This window comes from Macrobrachium nipponense, chromosome 19 (assembly GCF_015104395.2).
Source record: "Macrobrachium nipponense isolate FS-2020 chromosome 19, ASM1510439v2, whole genome shotgun sequence".
NCBI classification, from domain to species: domain Eukaryota; kingdom Metazoa; phylum Arthropoda; class Malacostraca; order Decapoda; family Palaemonidae; genus Macrobrachium; species Macrobrachium nipponense.
The window spans coordinates 1,108,259-1,122,418 of record NC_061088.1 but is presented as its reverse complement, the minus strand read 5'-3'; the positions used below and the strand labels follow the sequence as shown (position 1 = coordinate 1,122,418).

Sequence of the window (14,160 nt, the reverse complement as noted above, 5' to 3'; positions counted from 1 at the left end):
GTCACAAACTAAAAAAAAAAAAAAATGCAGAGATCTAGAGCAAAACTGTGCGTATTAATACCTGTGGTCATGTTGCCTTTGATCTCGCCGAAGAGAAACATTACTCTTGGTAACTCGCTACTGCTTTTGACATCTGTAAACAAACCGACGCCAGTCACGGGAATTCCGATTACGAGTCACGTCTATTATCCAGCTCTCTCTCTCTCTTATTATTTGTCTTTCAGTTTCTTTGAATATTTAGCAGCATTGTAAGTATAATGACGGATGTTTTTTTAATCCTTTCTGGGTGGTAATTTGTTTGTATGTGTTGAGGATAGGGTGATAGGTAATACCTACCTACCTAGGTATCTATTGTTTCGGCATTAGGCTAGGTAGAGCGAAGCATACTACTAACCCAGGTAGGTAGACGTCTGTTGCTCTCCCAAGCCAATGTCGAGTAAATCTGCTTGTAGTATCTTTATTAAAACTTGTGGGATTAAATCTAAGCTCTGTTATTTCTTTGGAAATTAGGTAGCTACAGTTTCCTTTTAGCCTAGTAGCCTATTAGGGTTGCTTATTAAGAATTTGCCGTTATTTTTTGCTGGTGAACTGTAATTAGGCTAAAACCCCCAGGGGCTAGTACTAGGGCGAACAACCGACTGGACTAGCGGATCCATTTTCCACCCCGTGTGGATCCACCCTCCGAAAAAGTACCTTAACATGGCCTGACACTGGAGATGGTCATCAGTTATGAGTTATTGGTGGTGATAGTAGGTAGCAAGAACTCGAGACCTCTACTACCTATCCTTTCGAAGTATAAGTATTTTCTCTAAAGTTAGAAATTAAGGTCATATTTTAAGATAAAACAGAGGTTAATGAAAGTGTAGCCATACACAGTGCACACATACCTCCATGACACTTTGGAAATTTTTACTTACAACTCCAAATATTGAGAAGATTGACGTCATCTCGATGTTTGCGGAGTCACTTGTGTTAATAAACTATCCATTCCATGTGCTAAATCCGCACACCCCTTGTACCCATAGACACTGGGGCACTTTCTTCACAAAAATCGTAAACAGACTTCCAACCACGACTTATCCAAGGGAACTACGATTTTTGGTAGAAGAAGAAGAAGAAGAAGCGTGCACTAGATAATTATTTCAATAAATAGTTAAAAGGCAGTATAAGGTCATGAATTGCATAAATTTTTTACATATTCATGATTATTAATTTGAAAATATTCGTTGTTGAAAATGTAACTAGATTCCTGACTCAAATATCAACAGTTTTGCTTTGAACAATACCTACAGCATTCTTCGCGCTGTTCTATTGTTTATCAGTGTTGCCAATTGGTATGTGTTTACCCTCCAAACAGGGTATAAGACTTACACAAAACCGGGGAAATAAGTGAAATTAGCGTATCTATTTGTAGTATTTATACATATTAGAGCAATTTTATCATTTTGCATTATTATGACAACTAGAATTCATGGAAACAGTTTGTAAATGCATCGGCGTATATGTGAAGCTCCACTACACTGGCAACGATGAGTCATTTTGCCATCTGCTCGTATCTACTTTAGAAATATCTGTAATTTTTCGGGGTTAATTTGGTTGCAAAAAAGGGATAATAGACATGAATTAAATAAACATTTTGAAGTAACAAAGTAAAGTTAAACTAAATAATGAGCAAAGTAAACAATTAAGGGAATAAAGCTTTACACCACATAAACCGTGTACTTGTGTGCTGCCCGCAACTGTGTTTGTGGAGGGAGCATTTAGGAACCAGGAACCGCAACGTAGTCAAAGTGCAATTTGGAGTGAATTAAGACCAAAACATGTATAATTACAATCAAATAAGCACTGTGGAGTTTCAGTTGTGATGGCAGTAGGGATAAAACCACCGATTACAAGGTAAAAATGAATTTCAGTTCAAACCATGACCCCGGGAATAAGAAGTTTCATACTTTCACTAATATAGGCAACAAAATTTTGTTTTATTGTGCTGATTACAACTGCAGTCTTGAGTAAGATCAATAAACGTTACATATATACGCTAATATTGTTCAAATGAGTGCTGGGAAGGCTGGGAAAGATGGTGGCTCCACTGCGCTTATGAACGGCACCTCACGCGGGTGCTGCCATATTGGATTTCAAAACTGCCTTGAAAACGTATTTTACGAAGAGCTCACATGCTTATTTTAGTTCGTATGGCGCTTTCATATATCACATTATGTTGACGAAACTTCAATCTTTTGAATGGTATGCTTAAAGATGTAATTGTATTCATGTTTCACCAATTAAATATCGAGTGAATAAGGCTGATCCACGCGATGATGATGGATCCACTGCGGTGTTCCCCCTACTAAACATGGCGAAATGGGTACATTCGACGCCCTAGTTCCTAGTGCCCCTTAGAGGAGTAGCGCCGCCAGTGCACCTCATGTTGCACACTGTAGGCATTACTTAAGGTTCTTTGCAGAGTGTCCTCAGCCCCTAGCTGCAACCTCCTTCATTTTTTTTACTGTACCTCCTTTCACATTCTCTGTCTTTCCATCTTACTTTCCACCCTTTCCTAACAGTTTATTCATAGCTAGTGCAACTGCGAGGTTTTCCTCCTATTACAGCTTTCAAACCTTATACTGTCAATTTCTGTTTCAGCGCTTAATGACCTCACAGCTATGTCCCAGTGTTTGGCCTTTGGCTTAAATTTTATATTCAGTCAGTTCAATCAAATTAATCCCTAGTGGCTGTCATATTCGCAGGAATGTTCCTTGCAGTCGGTGTGGAGTAGGGTAAATGGTCTCCGATCCCGGAATGTGGCCACCTTCCCAAAAAAGTACTTAAATTTGCAGCCATGAGTATCAGTCAAAAATTGTGGGCCATCCAGGCAACACACCAAGACCTGTACGCTCCTCTTGAAGTAAGTGTTTTCTTCTAAATTACGAATAATGGCATAATTCAAGCGCTTTTTTGGGAAGTGGCCGCTTTCCGAGAGAGGTTGCTGCCCTGTCGCTACTTATTCGTTTACCCTATTGCCTAGAATTACCCTAAGCTTGACTAATTCCTCTAAATTATTAACAAAAGCATATGATTTGTAATTTAAGTTTGACTAGCTTATCCTGGTTTTGGGGGGTAATTCAGTTCAGGTGTGCTTTATCAGGCCCTGTGGCCCCCATTCCCTGGGTCCCGCCATAACTTAATGTCAGATTGATCTGCATATAATTTTGTTTAAAACTTGTGAAATAAATTTTAAGTTTGGTTACTTACCATAAATTATTATTGAAAACTTACAATTTGAGTTAGGTTAACTTGTCCTTCAGAATCTAGGTGTGCTTTACATAGGCCCTGTATCTTCCCCTACCTCCTCTCCCCTCCCCATCAGGGTCCTGTCATAGCTATTACATGGGAAATGTTCCCATGGTACCAAATATAAAGCCACAGGAAGATGTTTATTAATGTAATTTGTTTACTACACCATATAGAAAAGGTGTCGACTATATAGGCTAATGCAATACAGGTTAGATCATTTAAAAAATTTACTGAGATAGTGAGAAATTGGTAAAACTGAAGACTACTACCATGCCCCTCTGGTTTGTGCAAAAGGGGCACAGTGTTTAGCACCAATATCTTGGGGGTTTGAATGTAAAACATAAACAAAAGACTGTAAGTTTAAAAACACAAACAAAAGGCATAAATATAAATATGCAGTAACATAAGCAGAAGGCAGTCAATATTACAGCCTCCAACCAGCAGGAACCAGGCTGCAGTAGTAGTCCTCAGTTTTATCAAGAAACTGACCATCTTTTGCCTCTAATTTTACTTTAATCCCGTATGGGCTGGTACTGAGCACAGCATTTTGTGTAGCTTCTGCCATGCATAGGCTAGTTCCACCCCTTAGGGGATGAACATAACAGAAGACAGCAAATTTCTTATCTCTGTAAGTTTAACAAATGATCTCACCTGAACTGTATTATATACTTCCTTTTCTATATTGGTTAGCCAACAAATTGTGTTAAAAAACGATATTTTCGTGTGGCTGTCTCCTATGCATTTACTGCACCCATTTTGGGTATTTTAAATTACATCTATTCCCATGTCCTCTTGCTAATTTCAAGCTGTCCAACCCTTCTAATTATTACTTCTTAATGCAACTGTTGGGTTAGCCTATTTCCCAGTTCCACTCTTAGATCCTGTTACTGTACTTTGTCTCTTTTATTTTTATGGATCTCGTTATTCTGCTGTCCTAAACCTTCTTTTCACTCTTTAGTGCCAATTGATATTCTAAATTTCATAAAAAGCCAATCAAATCATACAATAATGGTATAAATGCTTAAAGCATAAGATAAGTAGTAGTTGTTAAATATGCAGTCCATTATTATGTTAGGAAGTAGCCAAATAAATCACACAGATACTTAGAAATTTTATACATTTTCTTGCAAAACACATGAACTTTTTTCCAGGGTAAAACTGTGACTACTGCTGTGGCCTGATTTGCACCAGTCATCAACTGGGAAGAGCCTGGTAGTACTAAACATGGCACCTGCTTTGCACCTAAACTGGTAGTTAACCCTCTACCAAACTAGAAGGGTGCAGTAGGTTATTAGTCTCAAGTTTTACTTACCTTTTTTCAGCTGGTCATCTTTTGTTTTATGCATTTTTTACCGTTTCTGATGGTATAACTACTCATTTTCGTGTATATACCTGCCCCCCATGCATTTAATAATTATGGGGTGGACTTTGTTTAGCAACAGGAATTTTATGGTTTGAAAAAAGCAGGAACAAATGTATTGCAATTTAAGTAATGGAAAGAAATACATAAATTATAAGACATATTTGGGAAAATATATGGTTCATCTATGCGGTTTGTAACAAATACCAAACAAATTGGGAATAGGAGTTACTGGGATACATCCCAATCTGAACTTTCTGGAGTTAAATTTAGAGTGAAATACAGGGATGCGCTCTAACCTAATCTACAATGCTTAATCTTTCATGATCAGGCATTCCCCAAGAATTGCAGAATCTATCATGACCTTGAGGGGCATAAACTTGAGGAGTACAGTACATCTAAACCTAACCCAATGTAGTGCACTGGATTCTACCTGACCCAGAGAGCTGTAAATGATAGCTCATTTACACTAGTCAAATAAATTATATTGGTCTCATGCTTCATTGCTTCAAACTATTTTATTAAATTATAAGAAGCCAAACTTTGCAACATTATGCAAGGGTCACCTGGTAGTTTTCACAAATTGCAGTTGGCCTTCTGGATTTGCAGCACAATGGTACAGTATTTGCAGACTGATCAAATTATGTTATTTATGATGTTTGGTGTGATTCCTTTTGTGAAGAGGGATAAAGTTTTGTTACAGTACACTTGAGAAAATAACATCCTGAACATTATGATTACTGAGCACTTTGACTTGGATTATTTATGTCGGATAAATGTGGGTATGTTATCGAGAATGCCCAAAATACTGTATTCCCTTCACTGTACTGTATTTGCCTGTGATATGTCACAGTAAGCTATAGATAATAATGTAAATGTAATTTACTATCCTTATTAATGGTTTGTACCAACATTTTCAGGGACCTGAAGAATGAGTTTATGTTGCTACTTGGAGTATATAGGAGTGACGATGGTCATCGTGGCCATTGTTACCATTGCCAATATCTTTTCCACCAAGAAGCGTGATCTTAAAGGGAAACATGTTTTGGTGAGTGTATTTTTTTAAAAGTTCTTAAATAGAAAAGTAATGTATGTAAAGTATGTATGGACCTGTTAGAATCTCCTCATATTAAATTCCTTCTTCTTTTTAAGTAGAATAAATCACCAGGACTCCTCAGATTATTTATATAGATGAATCTTTTAATATTGCTGACAAAGAATTACAGTTTTTCATGGCTGGCTGTTGTGCTAACAGAACCTCAAAAGTTCAACCAAACATGCAGTGTATTACTACCAAAAAACAATTTACCTTGTATTTTAGTATTTTACACATATTTTTATCTACTTATTGATAATGTTGTTCATTTATTTGTTATTTTCTTATAACTTATCTCTACATTCTGTATTCCCTATTACCTTTTGTTACTTCTCTCAAATGTACATCATATTTGGTATAAGCTAGAATTACAAGTCAGTGGCCCCTTTAGGCTTGTTCCTTATGATAGGGTTCATCCTCTAAATAATACAATGTAAGCATAGCATAAGTTATCGATGCATTAGGAGGAGCTTCATTAGTTCCCTTTCGCTATTTAGATTACGTATTAAACTCTGCTTAAGCGCTACTGGGTTTTAGCATTAATTTTAGACATGAAAGTGTTATGTAAATGTAGACATTTGTCTACATTTAGTAATGAACATTTCACACTAGCTTTTTGTATTTAGGTTCTTGAATGGTACTCTTTCCATAGTGTGGGAAAACTTTTGCATTGAAATCCTAAGTACGTACTAATACCTCAACGTAGTAAATGTATACTACTTACCAGTTATGTTTTTATGATTATTTTTTGCTGTGCCACCATTTCAGATACAATAAACTTTGAGATAAATCTCATAAAGTGAATGTCAGGTGTAAAGCACAGATCAGTTTTTTATAGGAACTTGTGGAATTACTGCTAGATATAGGATACAGGCAGTCCCCGGGTTATGTCGGGGGTTCTGTTCCTGAAGCACGATGTATGCCGCAACACCATATCACAGGAAGTCCCCAGTTATCGATGGACTTGGTTAATGGCTATCCGGTTTTATGGCTCTTGTCAGTTTGAGATTCTTGCCGCCATAATCCGATGATTTCCAGTTATCGGCACCAATAATAGAGTTATGGCCCAAATACAAACCTAACAGAGGCGCCATGAACTGGTTATTGGCACCACAAGCACCATAAATTGCTGAGTTTTGGTTAATGGTGATTTTCGCTTATCATCAAGCATGTCGGAATGAAACCCCCGCCGATAACCTTGGACTGCCTGTACAAAATTGCAAAAAATGAGAAATAAAGTCATGAAAGCCTTAATGTTTTGGTTGTCTTGAAAACTTCCTAATTGATTTACCTTGCTTCTGGTGAGGTGTGCAGCCATGATCTTGTAGAATTTCTCCCAAAAATATACAAATATTCTTCTGTTACTGTAAGACTGAAACGACGTAAGTTCGGAACATCCGCTGTAACCCGGAACAGATGTTTTGATATGTTTGAAAAGTGCTGTAAGCTCAGAACGACATAAGCCGAGGCCGACGTAACCCAGGTAGTGCTTATACTTAGAAAATATTCAAGGACAGGCTATAAGTGTCTGTTAGCTGAGTTACGGTACTACTATAAATGGAATAATGTAATCACAAAAAACTTCTCTGTTTTCATACAATCAACTTACCTGTCAGATATATACATAGCTAAGACTCCGTCGTCCCCGACAGAAATTCAAATTTCACGCCACTCGCTACAGGTAGGTCAGGTGATCTACCGGCCTGCCCTGGGCGGCAGGACTAGGAACCATTCCCGTTTTCTATCATATTTTCTCTGTCGCCGGTGGTATCAACATTGTTGCTATTACCTCCTGACTTAGATTCTTATTTCATCCTTTGATCATCGTTTATCGGCTTTTTGGTGACGTATCGGGATCGTGTTTTTGGCATTCGCTACTGTGGACTGATTTCGGACTTGCTTTTTGGAATTTTCTCAGTATGTCTGATTCAAATGTGAGTGTGAGAATGTGTGTGAATGTAGGCTGCAGGGTGAGGATACCGAAAGCTTCGGTTGATCCTCACACTGTATGTCGTAAATGTAGGGGGTTTCAGTGTTCTGCTACTAATACTTGTCATGAATGCGAGGGATTAAATGCAGAAGAATGGAAGACTTTAACTTCTTATTTGAAGAAGTTAGAGAGGGATAGGGTTAGACGTCTGAAAGGTGTGAGTTCAAGGCCTATTGAGCCTTTTATTGATACTTTTTCTAATCCTAATGATTTAGATTCTCCCTATGTGTCTAATTCACAAGGTTTACTTTCGGAATCGGCCTCGGAAATCGCCGATCTGAAAGCTACTATTCGAGACATGAAGTCCAAAATGGCGGACTTACAAGGTAAGCTAGTGAAAGTGAGCATTACAGTGAAGTGAGTTCTCCCAGTGTTGTGGAGGGGGCGTTTGATCGTCCCTGCGACGCTCCCAGGCCTAGACCTCTTCCAAGCTCCCATGCCCAGAGGAGAAGGAAAGTCGAAAGCCTTAAGGAGGTCGTGGGGAATCCCCAACGGTCAGACGTCCCTTCAGCAAGCTCTGTTTCGTGGCAGGCTGCTCAAGGGCGCTTTAGAAAAAGCGTCCTTCGTGAGTGTTTCTCATCCTCCTCCCTCTCCCTCACCTAAACGAGGGTGGAAGGAGTCGGATTTATCGAGGCCTCTGAAACGGCATTTGAAAGAACCCGAATTTGATTCGAGCCCGGAGCGTTTCTCAGATGACGCTCCCTCGTCTATTAAGAAGGCGAAGGTGGCGTCAGCGTCACCCGACGAGGACGCAGAAGAACCCTTTCCTACTTCTCCCCCGATTGATGACGAAAGGCGTCATGCAAATGACGTGGGAGAAGCTTCAAGGAAGATTATCATGGCAGTACAAGAACAACTGGCCTCTTTGGTGGGAGTGTTAGCGCCTCGTAGGAAGGACGTTGCGCTTCCAATCAAGAAGTCTCGTCCTCTCTCCCCTGCTAAGCGAGAGGCGTCATGCAAACGTGAAGCTTCTAAACATATCGCAGAAGCTTCGGGTTCGAGAGCGAGATCGGGAGGATCTTACGGAAGACACGTAACGCCAGAGAGACGTGAGACGTCTTCTAGGCATGAAGCGTCTTTTAAAGCTGCTTGTAGACGCGAGGCTCCAACCAATATTTTGGCGCCAGTTAGGACGCCTTTTGAGAGCGAAGCGGCTTCCAGGCGCGAGGCGTCATCCGGACGTCAGCAGCCACACAAGCGGGAGGCGTCAGCCAGGACGCTTGGCGGACGAGAAGCGTCATCCAAGCGGGAAGCGTCATCCATTTATGGAGAGAAGCCTGAGCTTTTGGCGCCTTCCAGGACTATTAAAGCGGGGAAGAGGAAGGAATATCATTCCCTTAGCCCCTCTCCTATTAGGAGTTTGTCTCCTCCAGAGGAAAGACATACGGATTTGGCAGCGGAGACTCAATTAGATCCCGAGTTAGAAGTAGACTCGGAGGAAGAGTATCAAGGAAGAGAAGGACTGTCGAACTATAAAGTTTTGACTGCCTTGCTTCTAGAGGAGTATGGAGACGACTTGACTCCTGCCGCTCCTCCTTCTCCGCGCTCTCTTTTCTCGAGTGCTAAGACGAAGAAATCTTCGTCTTTTCTCAGAATGAAGCCCGCCATTTCGATGAAGAGGGCTCTTCAGTCCTTAGACTCTTGGATGAAGTCTAAGAAGGAGTTAGTCAGAACGGTCTTCTGCATGCCTCCAGCGAGACTAGCTGGTAAAAGAGGCATATGGTATCAGACAGGAGAGAATATGGGTATTGCTCTTCCGTCTACGTCAGAAGTGGACTTTTCGACCTTAGTTGACGCTTCACGTAGACAAGGTTTGAACTCGGCACGTATTACTTGGGGCATTTCAGAACTGGACCATCTCCTCAAGGGACTCTTTCATGTATTGGAAGTTTTCAACTTCTTAGACTGGTCCCTTGGGGTGATGTCCAAGAAAGCCCATGATTCTGAAGGACTCGAACCAGAAGTCCTTTTGTGCATTTTGTCTTGTATAGACAAAGCGGTTCAGGATGGCTCGGTTGAGATCTCCTCTTTGTTTGGAGCAGGTCTTCTAAAAAAGAGGACAGTATATAGTGCCTTTTTAACCAAGGCAGTCTCCCACGCTCAGAGGGCAGCGCTGCTGTATTCGCCTTTGTCTGACTTTTTGTTCCCTTCTCAGTTGGTGAAGGACATTTCTCGTTCATTAACTGAGAAGGCGACTCAGGACCTTCTGACGCAGTCAGCAAGGAAGAAGAAGCCTGCTTCTACACCTGACAAGAAAGGACCGAGTACATCTGTTCAGCCCTTTCGAGGTGGCCCGACCTCCAGACCTCCCGCAAGAAGGAAGGCTCCTGAGAAGAGAGGTAGGTCTGCCTTTCGTCCCTTTAAAAAGGGAAAGTGATGCTTCTCTCCTCCAAGCACCAGTAGGTGCCAGGCTCCTGGGATTGTCTGTAATAAGGAAGGGATATCGTATCCCTTTCCTGACAACTCCTCCATAACGTCACACACGACTAACAGCAAGTACAAGATACCTGGTGCTGAGGGATACTCTTCGATCCGATGTGGAACACATGTGGGACAATAAGAAGAGCGATAGAACTAAAGTACTGGTATCACAAAAACTCCCCGGGGTTTTACAATCGCCTTTTTCTGGTTGCGAAGGCCTCGGGAGGCTGGAGACCAGTACTAGACGTCAGCTCTCTGAACAAATTTGTTCAGAAGGAGTTCTCGATGGAGACTTCTGCCTCAGTCCTTGCGTCATTGCGACAAGGAGATTGGATGGTGTCTCTAGATCTCCAGGACGCCTATTTTCACGTCCCGATCCACCCTTCATCGAAGAAGTACCTCCGTTTCATGACGGGGGGAAGGATCTTTCAGTTCAGAGCCTTGTGTTTCGGCCTGTCCACAGCTCCTCAGGTCTTCACAAGCCTGATGAAAAATGTGGCGAGGGGTTTCTTCACCTCAAAGGAGTAAATATCTCTCTGTATCTGGACGACTGGCTCATCAGGGCCAGATCAGAGAGACAGTGCTTGGAGGACCTTACGTTAACTTTAGATCTGATCAGAGCGTTGGGATTACTCGTGAACCTCGAGAAGTCGCAGAACTTAGTCTATCTGGGGATTCAGATGGATTCTCGGGGTTTTCGAGTATTTCCTTCGCAAGAGAGAATCGCAAAAGGTTTGCAGATAGTCTCTCTCTTCTTAAGGAAGGAACAGACGTCGGCGAGGGAATGGTTGAGCCTTCTAGGGACCCTTTCCTCGCTCGAACAGTTCTTCCCACTAGGAAGACTTCATTTACGTCCGCTTCAATTCTTCCTCAAGAGGTCTTGGAGTTGGAAAACTGGACAACTTTCGGACGCCTTTCCCATTCCAGTGGAGATAAGACCGCACCTGGAATGGTGGTTGCCCCCTCTGAAAGAGAACAAAGGGATCTCTAAAAATCCAGAACCCAGACCTAATGTTGTACTCCGACGCGTCGGAGAAAGGTTGGGGAGCAACATTAGGCTCGAAGGAGGTGTCAGGCACCTGGGAACCAGCGCAGGTGTCTTGGCACATAAACTGCAAAGACCTCTTCGCCGTACATCTGGCTTTGAAGAGTCTAGAACCTCTGGTTTCGAACAAAGTAGTGCAAGTAAACGTGGACAACACCACGGCACTTGCCTACATTCGAAAACAAGGAGGGACTCACTCCTTGTTCCTGTACGAGCTGACGAAAGACCTTTTGCTTTGGACGTCTCACAGGAACATCTCCCTTCTTACAAGGTTCGTTCAGGGAGTAAAGAATGTAAGGGCGGACAGACTCAGCAGGAGGAACCAGGTCCTTCATACAGAGTGGACCCTACACGAGGAGGTGTGTCAAGATCTCTGGTCGCTGTGGGGGACACCTCATGTGGATCTCTTCGCCACATTTATCTCCAAAAGGCTGGCAGTCTTTTGCTCGGTCGTGGAAGACCCAAGAGCTCTTATGGTAGACGCCTTCCTGCTAGATTGGTCTCGCGTAGACGTCTATGCTTTTCCTCCATTCAAAATCCTGGGACTAGTACTGAAAAAGTTTGTGGCGTCAAAGGAGACGAGGATGACATTGATAGCCCCCTTTTGGCCGGCCCAAGATTGGTTCTCGGAGGTGGTAGAGTGGATCGTAGACTTTCCCAGATCCCTACCAAGAAGGATGGATCTTCTCAGACAGCCACACTTCAAGAGGAATCATCAAAACCTCCCTGCTCTCGCTCTGACTGCCTTTCGACTATCGAAAGACTCGTCAGAGCGAGAGGGTTTTCTCGCGAAGTTGCAAGCACGATCGCGAGAGCATGCAGAACCTCCACTAGGCAAGTATATCAGTCGAAGTGGGAGGTTTTTAGAAGGTGGTGTAGAACTAAGAAGTTGTCCTCCTCCACTACCTCTATAGTGGAAATTGCTGATTTCCTTCTATTCCTGAGAGAGCAATCTCATCTAGCTGTATCCACAATAAAGGGATACAGAAGTATGCTCTCGGCAGTCTTCAGGAATAGAGGATTAGATCTGGCAGATAATAAAGATCTCCACGATCTCATAAGGTCCTTTGAGACTTCAAAGTCTAAGGAACCGGTCCCTCCTAACTGGAACCTAGACGTGGTTCTCAAGTTTCTTTCATCTGAAAGGTTCGAACCTCCTCATCTGGCATCGTTTAGAGACATCACCAGAAAATGCCTATTCCTATTATCTTTAGCTACGGCAAAGAGAGTTAGTGAATTACATGCTCTGCAGGATAAAGTAGGTTTCAAGGGAGACTCAGCTATTTGCTCGTTTAAGACCCTGTTTTTAGCTAAGAATGAGAATCCCTCGAATCCCGGGCCTAAGTCATTCGAAGTCAAAGGCATATCGAGTCTCGTAGGAAGAGAAGCAGAAAGATCTCTATGCCCTGTAAGAGCTCTAAAGTTCTACATTCAGAGAAAGCATCAGATGGGAGGCTCTAGACAAGGTCTTTGGTGCGCGGTAAAAGACCCCACAAGACTGATGTCCAAGAATGCTCTGGCATTCTTTGTGAGGAACGTCATTACAGACGCGCATAAGGTCTGTTCTGACGAAGAGTTGCGACTGTTGAAAGTGAAAGCTCATGAAGTGAGAGCAGTAGCGACGTCTCTCTCGTTTCATAAGAATGTCGCTTAAAAACATCATAGATACGACATTTTGGAGATGCAACTCAGTATTTGCATCTCATTACTTGAAAGATGTTCGTGTGACATATGAGAAGTGTTTTTCTCTGGGTCCTTTCGTATCGGCGGATACGTTTCTGGGTACGGGAGCCGACACCAATCCTTAAAAGTATATACTTTTCTTCTTTTTGGATATGGTCTGGAGTCTCTTCGAACAATGGAGGACTTGGTTTAGCACGGGCGGCCGTCTATGTTGTTCAGTAAGAGAGTCTTGTCATATCTAATTAGATGAGTATAATTTTTTTTTTTTTTAGAAAATCATGTATGTGTGCGTAGTGGTTTTTGAGTTACGGTTGTTGTGAAGAGTTCGGGGATAACTCGGAACAATCCTTAGTTCTAACATATGGTTAGGATCAGGTGGTCGGGATTGGTTGTGTGCTCCTTCATAAGGTGTATTGTCATATAAGTGGATCAGCACCCATTGACAAAGTCCTTTCAGGCTCTGCCGAGTAAGCGGATAAGACCCCATCGGCAGACCCACAAGAACTCTTGGCCATAGATCATATATCTCGCTAAAGTTTCTTGAGGTGATGCAGACTACTGGGCAAACACCCACGAAGTCTACCACCTATCAGGTAGGAACCAAGGTTTTATTTATACCTACAACATATGTTGTTTACCTGTCTATTCCATATAGTAGCTGTCTCTTACCCTCCACCGAAGGGTGCCAATCAGCTATGTATATATCTGACAGGTAAGTTGATTGTATGAAAATGATATTGCTATGTTACAATAAAGTTTCATACATACTTACCTGGCAGATATATACATAGCTAAGACTCCGTCGTCCCCGACAGAAATTCAAATTTCGCGCCACTCGCTACAGGTAGGTCAGGTGATCTACCGGCCTGCCCTGGGCGGCAGGACTAGGAACCATTCCCGTTTTCTATCATATTTTCTCTCTTCCACCTGTCTCCTGCGGGGAGGCTGGGTGGGCCTTTAATTGTATATATCTGCCAGGTAAGTATGTATGAAACTTTATTGTAACATAACAATATCATTTTATTTTTTTGTGCAATAATACTGACACTACAATTCTAAGATGGTTATTTCTTGAAAGTCAATGTGCATACATTTAAATAAAGCCAAATCATTACTGTGTTTGGTTTTGTTGGATGTTTCACGCCTATGAAACAAGAAATAGCCTCTATTACTTCATTCCTTGTAGGAGGTAGTGACATCAGTGCACTGTAAGCATTACTTAAGGTTCTTTACAGCATCCCTTCAGCCCCTAGCCACACGTCTTTTAATCC

At 41.9% G+C, this 14,160-nt stretch overlaps 1 protein-coding gene across 2 annotated transcripts in view; it reads left to right on the top strand.

Annotated features, from left to right (window-relative positions):
* Positions 1–117: 117 nt before the first annotated feature.
* The window catches only part of LOC135213462 (3-ketodihydrosphingosine reductase-like), a 21,328-nt gene continuing 7,285 nt past the window's right edge, over positions 118–14,160 (top strand). The window contains exons 1-3 of one of the 2 annotated variants that reach the window (XM_064247412.1): positions 131–248; positions 2,748–2,905; positions 5,575–5,702. In XM_064247412.1, coding sequence (XP_064103482.1) covers positions 5,586–5,702 — 117 coding nt within the window. In that variant the 5' untranslated portion in view covers positions 131–248; positions 2,748–2,905; positions 5,575–5,585. Of the gene's footprint in view, positions 249–2,747; positions 2,906–5,574; positions 5,703–14,160 lie in introns of both variants that reach the window. The other variant, XM_064247411.1, reaches the window with a different exon arrangement.